The 16,135-nt window shown below is 48.2% G+C and overlaps 1 protein-coding gene across 2 annotated transcripts in view; it reads right to left on the bottom strand.

Annotated features, from left to right (window-relative positions):
• The window catches only part of ARHGEF5 (Rho guanine nucleotide exchange factor 5), a 49,550-nt gene that overhangs the window by 3,806 nt on the left and 29,609 nt on the right, over positions 1 to 16,135 (bottom strand). Inside the window, exons 3-12 of one of the 2 annotated variants that reach the window (XM_075003083.1) lie at positions 15,779 to 15,830; positions 15,339 to 15,403; positions 14,711 to 14,973; positions 13,461 to 13,621; positions 12,034 to 12,186; positions 9,214 to 9,343; positions 7,608 to 7,682; positions 1,854 to 1,943; positions 1,000 to 1,154; positions 108 to 269 (exon numbers count right to left, since the gene is read on the bottom strand). In XM_075003083.1, coding sequence (XP_074859184.1) covers positions 108 to 269; positions 1,000 to 1,154; positions 1,854 to 1,943; positions 7,608 to 7,682; positions 9,214 to 9,343; positions 12,034 to 12,186; positions 13,461 to 13,621; positions 14,711 to 14,973; positions 15,339 to 15,403; positions 15,779 to 15,830 — 1,306 coding nt within the window. The remainder of the gene's footprint in view (positions 1 to 107; positions 270 to 999; positions 1,155 to 1,853; positions 1,944 to 7,607; positions 7,683 to 9,213; positions 9,344 to 12,033; positions 12,187 to 13,460; positions 13,622 to 14,710; positions 14,974 to 15,338; positions 15,404 to 15,778; positions 15,831 to 16,135) is intronic. The other variant, XM_075003091.1, reaches the window with a different exon arrangement.

Raw genomic sequence — 16,135 nt, forward strand, 5'->3', positions numbered from 1 at the left:
AGAGGATTTTGGTATCAAGGCAGATGAGAGAGGTCCAGGATTTTGGGAGCTGCAACCAAGTCTATAAGCGGTGCTGGAATTCAGTGCAAATAATCTCTGGCTCTTACTGTGTTTCTGTGCGGAAGAGGAATTCCACTCTCTTTCCCTGGTTGTTCTTAAGTAGAAAAAGGCGAAAGACATTTTTATTTGCCCCGTGCAGCTTCACCTCGCACTTCTCCCCACGCACATCGGAAAATCCAGCGTGATCAAACACAACAAACCGCCCACTCCTAAAGAGAGGGGGGGGGTGGAAATTAGAGAAACTTGTGTGTTAGCTTTAGAAGTGACCTATGCAGGGTAAAGCGTTGGGGGATAGGCCCTTTCTTGCTGCTCTGATAGGTCAAGAAAGCTTAAAAGGGCGGAGTGAGAGGAGAAGTGTCCTATTGTAAACATATCCAGTCACATCATCCCTGTTTTTGCTCCTTGGATGGTGAGAGAATTGGAACAGGATTTTTTTTGTAGCCCCCAGTGGAAAGGGCAGGAGTCGTTTGAACCTTTGTCAGACAATTTTTCTCTCCCAAGTGTTCATCACAGCTGGTTAAATACTCCACAGCTTATTAAAAAAAAATGTCAGGGCTAAAGAATCTTCAACTACTCAGGTTTCAGCTTCTTGTTATGCCATAACCCCAAACCCCACATCCCCAGCTCTCTGATCAGCCAGACACTCCTTAAAAACAGTTGGAAGAGAAATGCTTTAGCCTTGAACAAAATTGAACTGAATTGTTATGCCATGCAGCACAAAAGGGGATGTACTAAGGGAAGCAAGAGATGTTGAACTACCTAAAAATGCTGTAATAAATGGTTTGGAAGTGAAGATACCACATAATGAGTTAAATTGAGCAACCTAGTCAATAAAAGTGGCTATAGAATGTGGAAGGGATGCTACGTCACCAATATCCCCACCCCTTTCTGAACCCAAGACTGTAGAGTTTGTGAGAGATGCAGTCTGGGAGGACTCACTCCCTGGGCCGGGACAGGAGCAGGCGGTCATTGAAGAGGTGCAGGTAGATGGGGCGGGTGCTAAGTTTCCACTTGGGGCTTAGAGTGTTGTAGTCCAATGCCATCAGCTCACCACACTTCACCAGCCGCCTTGACTGAGACACCAGCGGGAAGATCTGTAAATTGGAAGAATGCCATGATCAGATAGCCCATGGAAGTTGGTGCACTAGAACTGGAGGTTATCTGGAACCCCTTATTGAATGAGTAAGATGAACTTTGAGATTGCTCTCACTTCCCCTCTTGTGCGTGGGCAAGTTGCGATCTGAGTCCGCTTCCTCCAACTCCAGGGCAAGGTAGACGAATTGGGTAGATTTGGCGGAGGTGAAGAGAGTATCCAAAAAGTTACTGGAGTAAAAGTACAGCTGCTTTCACTTCTGGATACTTGAATACAATCAAGATGGGGGGTGTGTGTGTGTGTGTGTGTGTGTGTGTACTTTTATGCAAGTAGTTTTCCAGAGGGACACTGGTGACTTAAGTACGTTCTCCCAAAGCAGGCACACTTTTACTCAACTTTCTGGATACATTTTTCACCTCTGAAGTTTGGCTCTTGTACCTGGCGTAATTCAGGGGAGTAGACACCAGAATCAACTCTCACTCACCTCCTTGCACAAGAGGGCTGATGTGCCTTGGTAAGCCAGGTTATTGAACAGCACAGGCTTAGTGTCTCTAATTTGTGTGATCTATATTAGTTAATCAGTGCTCCCCCTGTACTGGAAAATGCAGTGTGTGTGGCTTGGTGGGTTAGTGGTAGGTAGGACTAAAGTGAAAATCATAGCATTCAAAATCATTTTTTGGTCTTAAGTAAGCATTCTCACCTTGCATTCAAAATCAATTTTTTGTCTTAAGTAAATCAGCTCCTCCGTATTCTTCATGCGCTGGACGTTTTCATTGCAGTCCTTTATGAGCTGTGGAGGGAAAGGAGAAAGAGGTTGTTGGGAGCTGCCCAGTGGGAGTGGATGCAGTAGATGAAGATGGCACAACCTTCAGGATTCTCTCGCCCAGAACCTTATTTTCCAAAGAGAGGATGCTGTGCTTTCTCAGCCAAATGTTTTTAGTTCTCTGTGTCTTAAATATTGAGTCTGTTCTGGTCTGGCTATGGTCTGAAGAAGTGGGTCTGTCCCACGAAAGCTCACCTAATAAACTATTTTGCTAGTCTTTAAAGTGCTACTTGACTGCTTGTTGTTTTGATAGTTTTACCCACTGTGGAGGTTTTGTCTTTGATCTCGAGCTCTGCTCTGTGTGAGGAGCACTGCTCCTGCTGTCTCACTTACTGCAGATACCTTGTGTCTGGTTTTGGCAAATCCATGCTTGTCCATTGATAGGTGTTAAGAATGTGGCTGCAAAAAGCACTCTCCCAGCCTGTTGCTGTGACCATGACACTCCTCACTCTGCCTCGTATTGTCTCTTCCTTCTTTTGTCTTTGGCATTATGGGTCTTTCATGGCCTTTTTCTGCCATAGTCTGCCTCATGGTACTACAGGTTGAACCTCTCTGATCCAGAACACGCTTGTCCAGCAAACTCTGTAATCTGACATGATTTTAGTTAGCTGGATGACCACTTATCATGGGTGTGATCAAATTCCCCACAGTCCCATAAATTTTGTTTACAGTCACCAGTCCTTGCTCTGTGTTCTGTGCTGTTATTTACTTACCCTTCAATGTCTTCGAAGAGCCCAGTAAGCAGTGGAAGTGTTGCTAATGTGGTAGAGAATATTGACCACCCATTGTCTGTCAAATTCTTTTGTCCAGCACCAGTCAGGTCCACAGGGTGCCGGATGAGAGAGGTTTGACGTGTACAGTGTAACAGTATAACCAATATGTTGAATAGTAACGGAGCAGGAGCCGTGCTAGTCTATATACTATCAAAACAAAAAAGCAGTCAAGTAGCACTTTAAAGACTAACAAAATAATTTATTAGGTGAGCTTTTGTGGGACAGACCCACTTCTTCAGACCACCTGGCAAAAGGCAAGTAAGGCCAGGTGGTCTGAAGAAGTGGGTCTGTCCCACAAAAGCTCACCTAATAAATTATTCTGTTAGTCTTTAAAGTGCTACTTGACTGCTTTTTTGTTTGTATAACCAATATGGTTTCTCTAGCCATATTGAGAGGCGTGTAGCTTGTCTGCAGCCAGGCTAAACAGCAGCAGCCATTAACTGTGAAGCTACAAGTCACATACTCACGTTCCATCTACATTCCAGCACAGTAGTGTCACATTAGGCTGTTAAAAAGAACATCACATCCTAATGCCACCCATTGTTAAGTGGATCTCAAGATGGGTAAAGAAAACTTAGTTAACAGCATTTTGTCTGGCAGGCAATGACTTATGAATGGCTGAGGCGGTGGAACCAACATTCTCTGATGATTGTCTTCATTTTTCTACTGTTTTCTGTATAATCTTCTGGTTTGTAATTGCTGCTGGCTGCTGTATAAATCAGTTAAGGTGGTGGATTATGATTGGTAAGGCAAATTCTGTTACCGTAGTTTGATTGGTTAGTAGAATTGTACTAAAATAATTGGTCAAGGTAGAGCTAAGCAGGACTCAAGTTTCACTATTTAAACTGGGGTCCAAGAAGGAAAAAGGTGGGGAGAGGAAAGAAGAACAGAACATCAAGCAGGAGGGAAGAAGGAACAACTTAATGAGGACTCCCTGCCCAAGAACCCCGAAGGCCCTGAGGTGCAGCAACCAACATCCAGAGAGTGACTGTCCTGACAGTGGATGTCTGCCTGCCTACCTTATCAGGATTGGTGAGCATGACACTGTGTGATTAACATGTATTCTGCTTTCTTGGTAATTGTAAATAAATAGAGAATAAGAATATTATTGTGTAAGGCTTTTTCAGTGGCTCAGGTCCTGCATATCCGCATGGAATTACATCCTGAGCTCTAGGAACTGGGTATGGGTGGGAGTTTAACAGGGTCATGCCTTGAGCCCTACAGATTGGGTAAAGGTATGTATGTCCCTGAGTGTGGAACAGATGAGAAATTTGTGCGGGTAACAAACTCTATCATTGTGTCCTGTCAGCCTCTTTTTTTGAACAACGCCCTCAGACTTGGGCAGAGTTCCTGTAAGCATTTGCAAAACTAACTCATTTTCCACCTTCACGTGCTGCTTTTGCTGGTGATGCCTACCAAAAAACTCAGCATGGGGTTAGGCTGCTGGTATAGTGAGATGACAGCTTATCTTGCTGACCACTATCGTTTCCTTGTGGTCTCCTGTTTATACCTAGTTCCAGCCCCAGATAGTTCAGTTTGTCTGACCTGTGTTTGTACAGTGCCTTGCACAAAGGGCTCCTGGGTGCTAGAACAATACCAGGTTGTCTGGGAAGCAGTAAAAGCATTGAAAGACTGTTACTTCTTGGGAGTTTGGTCAAGTCACTGGCCATCTGGGAGCAGTACTCCCCACAGGCAGCATCTCCAGTGTACAGGAGACTGAGGGTTTATTAGATAACTTAGCCACTAACCCTGCCTTTGCATGGTTCCAACCCACCACCTCCTCCACTGAATCTGTTCCCTATCCCCACGTGAGGAGGATGCTTCTCAGCCTTAAATATAGAGCGAGCCGATAAGGTGGTTGAAACCCACCAGCTGCTCACAGTGCCTGGCAGTGTGGATTTACAGGAGGAGGGAGTAACACTCCAGCCGGTAGGACTAGCTCAAGTACAAGCTAGGGCCTGTTTTGCTCCAGGGTGCAGGATTTGGGGCATGGCGGTGGTCTCCAGCTTTATGTGCCCATGACCATTTTCTGAATTGAAGTGGAACCCAAGATCTACCCTGCCCCCTCCCCAAAGCCGCACCCAATTCACTTAATCCCCATCTCAGCTGCTTGCTGTCCCCCATCCTTGCTCATTTTCACTGGGCTGAGAGGGGGGAATTGGGCTGAGCCTGGGGCAGGGGCTTGGGATGCAGGAGGGAGTGTGGGGTGCTGGGTCTGGGACGGGGGGTCAGAGCTGGGGCTTGGGGTGCAGGCGGGAGTGTGGGGTTGTGGCTGTTGGAAGGAGGTATGTTGGCTATTGAGTTGTGGCTATTGAGTTGGGGATGTGGCCTGCCGAGCGGCACTTGCTGCAGGGCAGATCCAGTTGGCAGTGCAGTGCTAAGGCAAGTACCCTGTCTGCCCTGGCCCCATGCTGCTCCAGGAAGGGTCCAACATGCCCCTGTGGCCCTAGGGGTGGGAGGCAGGGAGCATATGGCTCTGTGTGCTGCTTCTTGCTGCTGGTGTCACCCCCTCAGCTTCTCTTGGCCACAGATTCTGGCCAGTTGGTGCTGTGAGAGGTGATGCTTGCAAGTAGGAGCACTGTGCTGGGACTCCTGCCTTCCGTCTACATACAAGGGGGCCTGAGGCCTAGGGTCCATGCTGGCCACCTGTGGGAATGGGCTGGTGACAAGGACCCCGGGCGGGCAGGTAGGCAGGCTCCAGCAGAGGAGACTGCAGAGGAAGGACACAAAGGAGGGCACCAGCCATGTGACTGGTGTGCCTGGGAGTTGGAGGAGCAGAGCAGGCTGGGGCCAGGTCACTCTGCTTCCCACCTCTTGTGAGCATGAAGGTGAGCCTGACCCTTACTGCTGATACCCTCTCCCCCTACTAGTCCTACAGGCTACCCTGTCCTGAACCATCCAGTGGATGCAATGGCAAAAACTGCCTGCTGGCTCCTTGCCGGTCCCCGACATGGTACTTTGGAGCACATGACCCTTCATGTTCCCCACAAACCATCGCCCCAGGTAGATAGTCTTGTGGATAAGACTATCAGACTAAATAGACAAAGGGTAAGGAAGGGACACATGCAGATTGATGGTTGTACACGTGGTATGTTGTTGCCTTGATTTTTGGGATGTGTATGAGAAGAATCTAGCAGTTTCCTGCAATATCCTTGAAAAACCTTTATAAAATAAAGTAGCTTTGGAATCCATTGCACTAAAGGTGCAAAGTTTATGTACTGATGTAGAATTGCAACTTTACTCAGGGGTAGATGTGACTAGCATAAACCCTGGGAAGTTATATAAGTTTCAAAGTTTTAAAAGAATATGCCAGACAAGAAGGAACCTTTGGAACAAACAAAGTTGAGGGACTTCCTAGGAAATACTTGGGAGTAGGTAAATGCAAATTCCCTCCTCTGGACCTAGCCCTTTGAAAGTGTGCTACAAGGAGAAACCCCTTGTCTTTTGATTACCTACTGCTGGAATAGGGTTATTACAGCCACAGGCTGCAAAAAGAAGGAAAATTCTAGCTCAGAACAAGCTCCCCTGTGAATTTAACAGCTGCTATTAGTTACTACAGCAAAAACCCACTAAGGGGTTTGAAGAACTGATCACTGGCCAGAGCTGGGGGTACTCTCTGGTAAGGCTTTTACTATGCAGGTAGGTTCCTTTGGTGTATTTAACGTTTTCTCTACTTTCACCTTAAGAAATTAGAACAGATGGTGGTTAGCTTGTTACCGTGGGCAATGACACTATTTATACTAGCCTCTGATGAGAAAGCAAAGGAGGCCTGCTGAGGCAGCCTGACTTGCAGGGGAACTCTGGACAGGCAGGGAGCTGTGCTGTGTTGAAAAAGCCAGGTCAGGAAGGAGACAGCCTTGGGTCTCTACCAGAGAAAACAGATGGCTGGGGCGTGAGAAGCCTTTCAGTGGGTGCCCTTGCTGGACCACAGTGGGGAGAAACACAGGAGCAGTTCCTGCGATGGTTTTTGTTTAGCCCAATTGGTTTAAACAGAACAACAAAAGCCAATCAACATATGGGAAAGAGCCCAGAATGAAAACAGTCTGACATCATCCATGTAAAGCAGGACTGTGCCAGCCTCAGTCCGTGACTAGCTCTTGCCCATATGCTCCCAGCTTTCACTTGAAGAGCAAGTGGCACTAACATGAGCAGTAAAACAAACCAAGTAGTCCTGTAGCACCTAAAAGACTTACAATATTCCTTATTAAGTAATGAGCTTTTGTGGGTCTTCAGATTTTGGAGCAGAACTGAGAGGAAAAGTGGGTCTTTCCCAGGACAGCTCATGACCTAATAAATAATAGTTAGTCTTAAGGTGCTACAGGACTGCTTGCTTTGTTTTGCAACAATACAGATGAACACAGCTACCTCTTGGAGACCATTCACATGAGCAGTAAGATCATGTGAGCATTTAAATCTGTCCCTGAGAGGGGTGACGTGAGGGGGAGGACAGAGGGGCACTTGACGCACACACCCCAAACACCATGGGCAGGAGGGACAAGGGATCACAGCCTCTGGGAGGCCCACAGGTCCAGCAGTGGAGTCTCATAGCTGCAGCTGGGGTCAGGCACCCCCATGCTCAGGGGTAGCAACAGGGTAAGCAGAACACCACAGCTTTGCTCCCTTGCTGCTAGCTGTGTCACTTGGGAGGGACAGGACTGCCCCCAGGACATGGCCAGCAGCTGTGGGAGGATGCTGTGCTGCTCTGCTCCCCTCCCCGCCGTGCTGGTGGGGGTTGGGGCAGGGAGAAGATCTGGCCTCATGCATTTGGGATCCCTGCAGCTGTTTGCTTCGCTATCTGAAGCAGCGTAGGTGGCTTGGCTATGGCACTGCAAGGGGATCATGGGCTGGTGTGCCTTACCTTCTCAAGTGCATCATAAGCCTGCGTGGCCTGGACTTCTTCCTCAGACTCAGGTGGGGTTCTTTTCAATATATTCTGCAGAAGAACCACAAAAAGCATCTCAGGACAGAGGCTGAGAACAGATCCCAAGGATGTGAGAGGGGCAAGGAGACAACAGGACAGGCAACGGTAGGCAAGAAATGGGGACAGGGAGTTACATAGGCTACTGGTGCCCCAGCCACATGAATATTCACAGCATAGTGCTCAGCTCCAGCAATGTTCAGAGACCCAGTCTCTCAGTGTGAACACTGCTTCAGGCAGAGCTGTAAAGGACCTGCAAACACAGTGTCTGAGGCAGCAGGCTGACAGCAGGTGATCCCTGCCTTCTCCATCTGGCCAGTAGGGGAAGAGGATGTGATATGATTAGCAGTCCTCCCACCCAGCCCAGGCCCGCCCCGCCCCCCCCCCCCCCAGCGAGGACAGCAAGAGAAGAGGATAGACCTTGCACCTGACCAGTTGCTGCCTGAGGGGTCTTCCAGGGTAAGAGTCTTGAAGAGGGTTGGCCTTTGGGGAAAATGGTGTTTTGGTGCCCCCTGGCCACGTGGTTGTGGTGCTCCCTATTGCCCCATGTCCCTGCTAGGCTCCCCACACTACCCCAACCCCTGCACTATGCTCTCTTTGCCCCACTGCTAGCACCTCGCTCCTATGCCACTAATCCTGCACTGTGCCCCTTCACGCCAACCCCTTGTGCCTCCAGCACCCCCTCCTGCAACCACATGGGAAAACTGACCCAGCTGGATGCACAGAGCAGCTGGCATTGCTGCTCACTCCTATGCTGGATTGCAGCTTGTTCACCTCAGGCAGTTCTGGGGGTGAACAGGGAAATGGAGGCCGTGTCTACACTAGCCCCAAACTTCGAAATGGCCATTCAAATGGCCATTTCGAAGTTTACTAATGAAGCGCTGAAATGCATATTCAGCGCTTCATTAGCATGCGGGCGGCCGTGGCACTTTGAAATTGACGCGCCTCACCGCCGCGCGGCTCATCCTGACGGGGCTCCTTTTCGAAAGGACCCCGCCTACTTCGAAGTCCCCTTATTCCCATCTGCTCATGGGAATAAGGGGACTTCGAAGTAGGCGGGGTCCTTTCGAAAAGGAGCCCCGTCGAATTTCGAAACGCTGTGGCCGCCCGCATGCTAATGAAGCACTGAATATGCACTTCAGCGCTTCATTAGTAAACTTCGAAATGGCCATTTGCACGGCCTTTTCGAAGTTTGGGGCTAGTGTACACACGGCCTGTATGTTACATTGGTTCTCACTTGCTTTCAAGTGTAGGTAAAGGTATTTTTTTAAAAAATGTTGGCTGTGCAATAAAACCAAACTCTAGAAGACAAGTCTCTAAAACTTATAACATAGCTGGCTTTGGTCTCAGAGCCCCCACAATTAGCAATGGCCTGCATAGCATGGCTGTGAACAGGCAAACTTCCCTCCTGGTCCCCTCAGCTCCTCATTCTTTCCCTATCTGGCCCTGGATGGGATTCCTGGGCAGTGACTTGTGTTTGTGCAGTGAGGGAGGGGCAAATAGTGCCGGCAAGACCTCGATTGTCCTGAGGTCGCAGCACTGTTACCTGTAGGAGGAGCTTGAGTCGGGTGATGCGTTGGAAGGGGAGAATGAGGAAAGATTTGAGGGAGCGGCGCTGGCACACAGGATCACTCTCCAGCCTCTCTAGCGCTTGCTGGAACCGTGCATTTCCATTCCTGCCAAGGAGAGAGAGAGAGGGAAATCAAGGAGTCATACAGAACAACAAAGCTGTGGTGCCTTCAGCAAGGGCAGAGGTTGGATCACAGCTGGATGCAACCAAGCAGCAGAACTGCCATTACTGGGGAACTGACTCTCTTTCCCTGCAGTGATCGGTGCCTTTCAATGGAGCTCAGCCCTCCTGCTGGGGAAGAGGTAGCGTGCAGGCTGGCCCTTTGGGAACTGATCTCTCAGCAGGACGACAGTGAGAAAGTCATCGGGACTGACTCCCTGGGTGTGTCAGGGCTGCGGCACTTGGAGGAAAAATGGTGGGTGCTCTGCGCCCACTGACAGCCACCTGTCAGAACTTCCCCCTGTCCCAGCACCCTCCTGCTTGCTGGTGGGCCCTGCTGAGCAGCAATTCTTATTGCCTGCCTGTGCCTCCAGCCCACCATGGATAAGATGTTTGGTGGTCTCAGGAGAAACGTTCCAATTTTTTCCATTCATGTGCAGAATAAATTTTATAACGTGCACTGAGGCATGTGCTGATGGGCACTACTAATAGAAACATCTGCTGCTGCCAGCTGTGGGTGCTCAGCTAAGGAGCTGGGTGGCACCTGAATCACTCCTGGGCAGCTGCCCAAGCACACAGCATAGAGGGAATGCTGGCCAGGAGGGGCTGGGGGGGGAGGGAGGGGTGCAGTGTGCTTGGGGGAAATAGGTGGAACAGGGTGGGCAAGGGGCAGAGTGAGAGTGGGGGTGGAGGAGGAATGGGAAGGAGGGTAGCGTGGGGCAGGAGTGGGGCCTGGGAGGGAACTCCCCCCCCCAGCAGATTAGTAACTCAGCATCTGTGGTGCCACTTGGATCTCTTTCCTTCTTGAGAGAAATGGCCCTAGTGGGTTAGACCAGTGGTGCAACAGGCACAGGACTCCGACAATGACCAGAACAAGAACTGCAGAGAAAGTTTACAGAAGAGGGCAGCTGGAGTGATCCCCACAGTCTTTGCCTCCCGGCTTCTGGCAGTCAGAGGTGTAGGGCTGCCCAAGCATGGGATAACATTTCTGACCATCCTGGCTAATAGTCACTTATGGCCCTACTTCCTATGAATGTACCTACTTCTTTTTTTGAACCCAGTTATACCTGTGGTCACCATAGCATCTGATGGCAATGAGTTCCAAAGGTGTACTGTGCATTGTGTGGAAAAATTGCTGCGTCTTCTTTGTAGTAAGTCTATTGACCATTGATGTCACTGGCTGCCCCCTGGTTTTTATATTGTGGGAAAAAATAAATAATACTTCTCTATTTTTCTACACCATTCAATGTTTTACAGACCAGTTTTGTGTGCCTCACTTTTCTATGGTAAACGGCCCTAATCTTTTTATTCTTCTCTCAGGCGGAAGCTGTTCCGTACCCTTGATAATCTTTGCTACGCTTCTCTGAAGCTTTGTTACTTCCATTATACCCTTTTTGAGAGAAGGTGACCAGAACTGAACGCAGTACTGAAGGTGAGGATGCACCATGTATTTATGTAGTGGTATTAAGAGATGATCTGTGTCTTATTTTCTATGCCTTTCTTAATAGCTCCTAATATTATCAGCATTTTGGACTGCAGCTGGAGACTGAGCTGAAATTTTCAGAGAACTATCGATGGTGATTCCAAGATCTTTCTTGAGACCCTATCGTTATACATGTGTAGTTGAGATAATACTTTCCTTTGTGCATTATTCCTTATCATTGATAACGTGCACTTATCAATGTGGAATATCATCTGACATTCGGTTGCCCATTCGCCCAGTTTTGTGAGACCACTTGGTAACTCTTCACAGCCAACTTTGGACTTAACAATCTTGAATAATTTTGTATCATCTGCAAACTTTCCCACTTCTCTATTCACTCCCTTTTCTGCTGGGCAAGAGATGCCCTCTGCAATAGGGAGATATCACCCTACAGAGGGCATAGCCACATTCCCATTTCTCCCTCAGTAGTAGGGCCCTTCCATAGAGGTAGAGACAATGTCTGTGTGCGCCTCCTTTCTCTAGGGCTCAGGTGGCATCCCCGAGGCTCTCTCCATTTGGAATTGAGCCCTCCCTGGTGGTCTGAAGGGATGGGTTGGTACCAAGGCAGCCTCCATCAGTACTGGGAGGCAGTGAGAATCCGTACAAGGGGTGGTTCAGTTAGGACAGTGCTCTTCTCCGGGAAAAGAAGAAAGACAGTTTGTGTGCAGCTTCCATGGGGACTGCATTCTTGTGCGGAGATGCTGGGAAAGTTGTTAGTGAGGCAGTCTCACTCTGTTCTGGGATCCCTCCCCATATAAGATCATTATCCAGATGACCTCCACGGCCAAGGTGAACCGAATCCTCCCAGCCAGTCATATCTGCCTTCTTCAGTGTGATGGGGTGGCATGAACCTGCAATTATTAATTTCTGCCTTCTCCAGCCAGATGCTCTGATGCTTGGTAGAATAAAAAGCTGAATAGTCTTTCCCTTTCTCTGACTGTTAAACCACAGGAGCCTGGAGCTTCCCACCCAAAGGATGATTTCTGTTACACTGAAAGAGAGCCTCTGATTACTAACATCCACATCCCGGTAGATGGGGTAGGACCACCTGGGGGCAACCTGCAATTGCTCAGCTCTGCCTGCCTGATAAAGGGCTCTTAGGAGTTGCAGCAAGGAGAAGAGAGGGTGGGGTGGGAACAGAGCAGTGTTCTTACATTAGCCTCTGGAAAATCTGCTCCTGGTAGGTCTGATTGGTCACGTATGGAAGATACACCCTGCGGAATTCAGGGGCGTGTCTCAGAGCCACATCACACACGTTGAAGGTGAACATGTTCTCCTCAAACTTCTCCTCCAGGTCGAAGAGGAAACTGTAATGCCCCATACGTCGCCATGAAAGGAGAGAGAAACAGTGTTACTAATGTGCAGTTTGTAACTGGGCAGAGTCACACCTGGGACCTCCAGAGCTTAGTGCAGGCACCTCTACAGCTTGAGCTAAAAGCCTGCTCAGCTTAGGCTGTAGAGGACACTCATTCCTTCACTGTGAAGTGGTCTCGGTGCAGCTACGTGGGACAGCACACTACACGTAGGGGTGTGGGTTACAGAGCAGGTGGTGGTGGTGTTTGTTATTGGTGTTACCGTAGCACCTTGGAACCATAACCACAGTCCAGGATTCCATGGTGCAAGGCACTGTACACACCTGGAACAAAAGCATGGTCCCTGCCTCAAGGAGCTGAGACTCTAAGAATAAGACACAGATGGACACAGAAACATTCGGAGAGCACAAGCAAAGCCAGAATGTCCTTTTGTCTCTATCAGGCACCACCCTCCTTCCCTTGCTGTGCTACGGGCAAGGCCCATACACTAATCACAAGGTTGGGCTCCACTTTAGGATGACAGGTCTAGGGATTAGTGGTTTGTCTTCCAGTGTGAAAGAAAGTTGGGGAATTCCAAAATACCTCATAATTAAGGCAAAAAGGATTTCAGCTCCTGTAAACTCCTGTTTACTGCTGTTTAAGCTACTGTCACAAAGATCTGAGAGTTTAAAATAAAAACAACCCAGCCTTGTACTAGAATTTTAAGAAGTGGCCGATGCCCTCAGTCAAGCCTCACAAAAGAAAAGAAAAGGCTCTGAGATAACAGAATGCACACCAAGATGTCTGGCATGTGGTGGCAATGCTTCTGGTTCAGGCTTCTGGCTGTTGCTAAATAGATCCAGGTTGGGATTTGCCAGATGGTGGCTTTAATTTTCTAAAATTGGGTCGGGGGTTCTGTGTTGTTTTGCTTGGGGCTAGATTTGGTAATTCTCATTTGGTTAAGATCAACATAGGCAGGCCCTGAGTTCTGGCTGAGGGCAGTTTAGATACTCTGTTTTCCTGCTATCATCTCTTTGTACAAGGACACTACAATTTCTGCATGTGCCATACTTAATGAACAAGACTATCTGGATTACTCTTGCATCCAAAGGAAAACTGAGGTTTGTTCCAGGAGGGGCAGATGTCCTTCTGAGAAAGGGGTGTGTTCCGCAGGACTGAACCAACATGTGGTGAGAGGTCTATTAAGAGGTTTTGTCTTTTTTTAACCTTGGGCTGTATCTGCACTTCACAGACCCTGGTGGTCTCTGAAGTGAAGGATCAGGGCTCACCTGGCACTGACATCATGCACTTCCTGTAGGCGGGAGAAAAGCCACTTGCGCTCCTGATTGGTGAGGAGCGCCTGGAGTTCCGATGAGCGCTGGAAGTGATCCACTGCCACATTTAAACTCCGCAAGTATGAAGCCTCTGACATGATCAACTCAAATTTGGTCTGTACAAGAGGAGAGGAAAGGACACAGTGTCAACATACCAGGTATGCCTATGAGGGATGTAAACGAGTGTTACTGAACAATGAAGGGGTGAAAGCCAGGAACATTCCTGGCTTCCAGCATAGTGGTGTCTAGCTGCTGATTCATAATGGAGAAGGAGCCAAGCTCTCTCTGAGAAGGCAGTATAAAGAGAGAGCTGGCAGTATACTGGCTGGCAGAGACAGATGAGGACATCAGCCTGCTCCTTACTTCGTCTATCCATTTATTGAGATTGAAAGACAAGCATGTGGTACAATTTTGAATCTATTCATCAACTTGACTTGCAACTGTAGTATGTATTTTCTTGCTTTAAAAACCTGAAATAAGCACAATACCCTCATGTGTTCTCCTTTCTCCAAAGATTCACCTGTGCTGATCATTTCTTTACTTATCCCACCTCCACCACTCTTTTTCATGGGGCATCTGATCTCCTCCGTTAAACTTCTTGTTGCCTTATCAGGGTCCTCAAATTTCCTCCATGTCCTCATTTTCTCCTCCTTCCCTGGATCCTCATTCCCACTGCTTCTGCTCCATTTCCTCCTGATTCCCCTTGTTCTTCCCATCCTGCTTCTCTGAATCTGCCTGCCCAGTGCCTTCCAAGTTCACCTCATGTACTCAATCGCCAACTTTTGATCCTGATTTTTTTTATTTCTACAGCATTTATGGCCTTGACTAATGTAATTTTCCAGCTTCTTCCATACTTGGTTTAGCTTAATAACTGAACTTCAGAACCCAGGAGACCCCTTCCAAGTTTACTCCCCTCATGCCACAAGATTTTGTAATCACTCCCAATTTGCTTTCCCTTAATGTACTGGTAGGAGCTATCATCCCATTCCTTACCCTTGTACACCTTTGTAGTACAATGCTAAATTCAATTAGCTCACAGTCACAGGTACCAAACTTCCTTTTAAACTGGATGCACATTCTAAATTATTTCTCTTCCTATTCACCCATTCCTGCTTCATGAATTTATGCTCTCTGATTTGTCCATCCATGTATGCTGTCCCACCTGGCCAATCACCATCCATCTGCCTACGGCATCCAACCATTACCTCCTGTAGTTTCTGATCATCTCGGGACATGTTCAGCAGCATTCTGCTTCCTCGGATCATGGGGATGTCCTGCCAGAGGGACGCGTTGGCTGAGACTGACAGACGTTGCAGGTAAGAGTCCTGTGGAGACTGTCCTTTCCTTCGTAACCTTGGGGAGCTTGGAGTGTTCAGTTCCAAGTCCTCTGCCAAGGAATCTGCTCTCTTCTGGCTCTGGATTGCCTTGTTCAGAGCCACATCACTGTATTCTTGGTAGAGTAACTTTGCTGTGGAGGAAGGCCTGCAGTTCATATTCATTCTAAAGCAGTGACTCCCCTTCCTACCGAACTCCTTGGGTAGAGAAAGCTCCATTACTCCTGCAGTACAGTAATGCTGGGTGGAGAAGGCTCCATTATGGTTTCAGTACATAGGACATGTAAGAGCCTATGATGTTTATAATGCACCAATACAGCTCTGCATATCTCTAATCACATTATACAGTAATGGTTACATTGTCCTCACTATCTACTCTTACTGATACTCCCACCTAATTTCACTCTAGCAAGAGGCTGCAGATATCCTCTCTTCAGCTCTCCAAATGGGAGGGGTAATGGCTGGGGTTCTGGCAAGCGCTTGGATGGGAGGTACTTACAGGAGTGGATCAGTTTGGAATGTCGGCGGCTGAGGTTCTCCAGTGTGGTTACAGGTTGCTTCTCCCTGTCAGGGAAGAGGAGAAGATAGATGAAAATAAGAAATGCTGAACTGGGTGCAGTTCAGCCAGATCTTGGTCATTTAGTATGGAACAGCTGGGAATTCTTTCTCCGTCAAGTTCAGAGTCTGCATTCTGCATGTCTCCTAAGAAGGCCCGTTTTCATGGTGATGGAAATTCAGAAGTAAAGGGACATGGATTCCCCTCTTGCCCCTTGTGAAAGGGGATCCCATTGCATGGATTGCCTGGGCTGAAGCTTAGCTAGCCCATCTCAGAGACCATTTTGCTCTGTTGTCCGTTTTTGGGTCCCTAAAGAATCACCAGAAAGTTCTGGGCCCCAGTATATCAGGTGCAAGGGATTAGAAGCAAATCTACAGACTCACCGGAATATAACTTTGTCTGAGCTGGCTCGATGGTCCTTGTATGTTCCCTCCTCTGAAAGGACAAGAGAGGTTATCCCACTTGCTCCCAATGAGACAGCAAGCAAAAGAGAGAGATTTCAAACAGCCAACTTCAAGGATGTGAAGCAGTGTGAGGGTACCACATCTTAAAACCTGCGTATATAGAGCCAGCAGTCTGGGACTGGAACCAGTGCCCTCCTGAGGTTTTATTCCTAACTGCAGCTTCATGGCTCTAATAATAATTAACACTTCACACCTATCATTTAGACCAGGATCAGCCACCCTGGGCACATGTGACAAGAGTGGCATGCGAGCCAATTTTCATCGGCACATGAGGCA

The sequence above is a fragment of the Carettochelys insculpta genome, chromosome 1 (assembly GCF_033958435.1).
Source record: "Carettochelys insculpta isolate YL-2023 chromosome 1, ASM3395843v1, whole genome shotgun sequence".
NCBI lineage: Eukaryota > Metazoa > Chordata > Testudines > Carettochelyidae > Carettochelys > Carettochelys insculpta.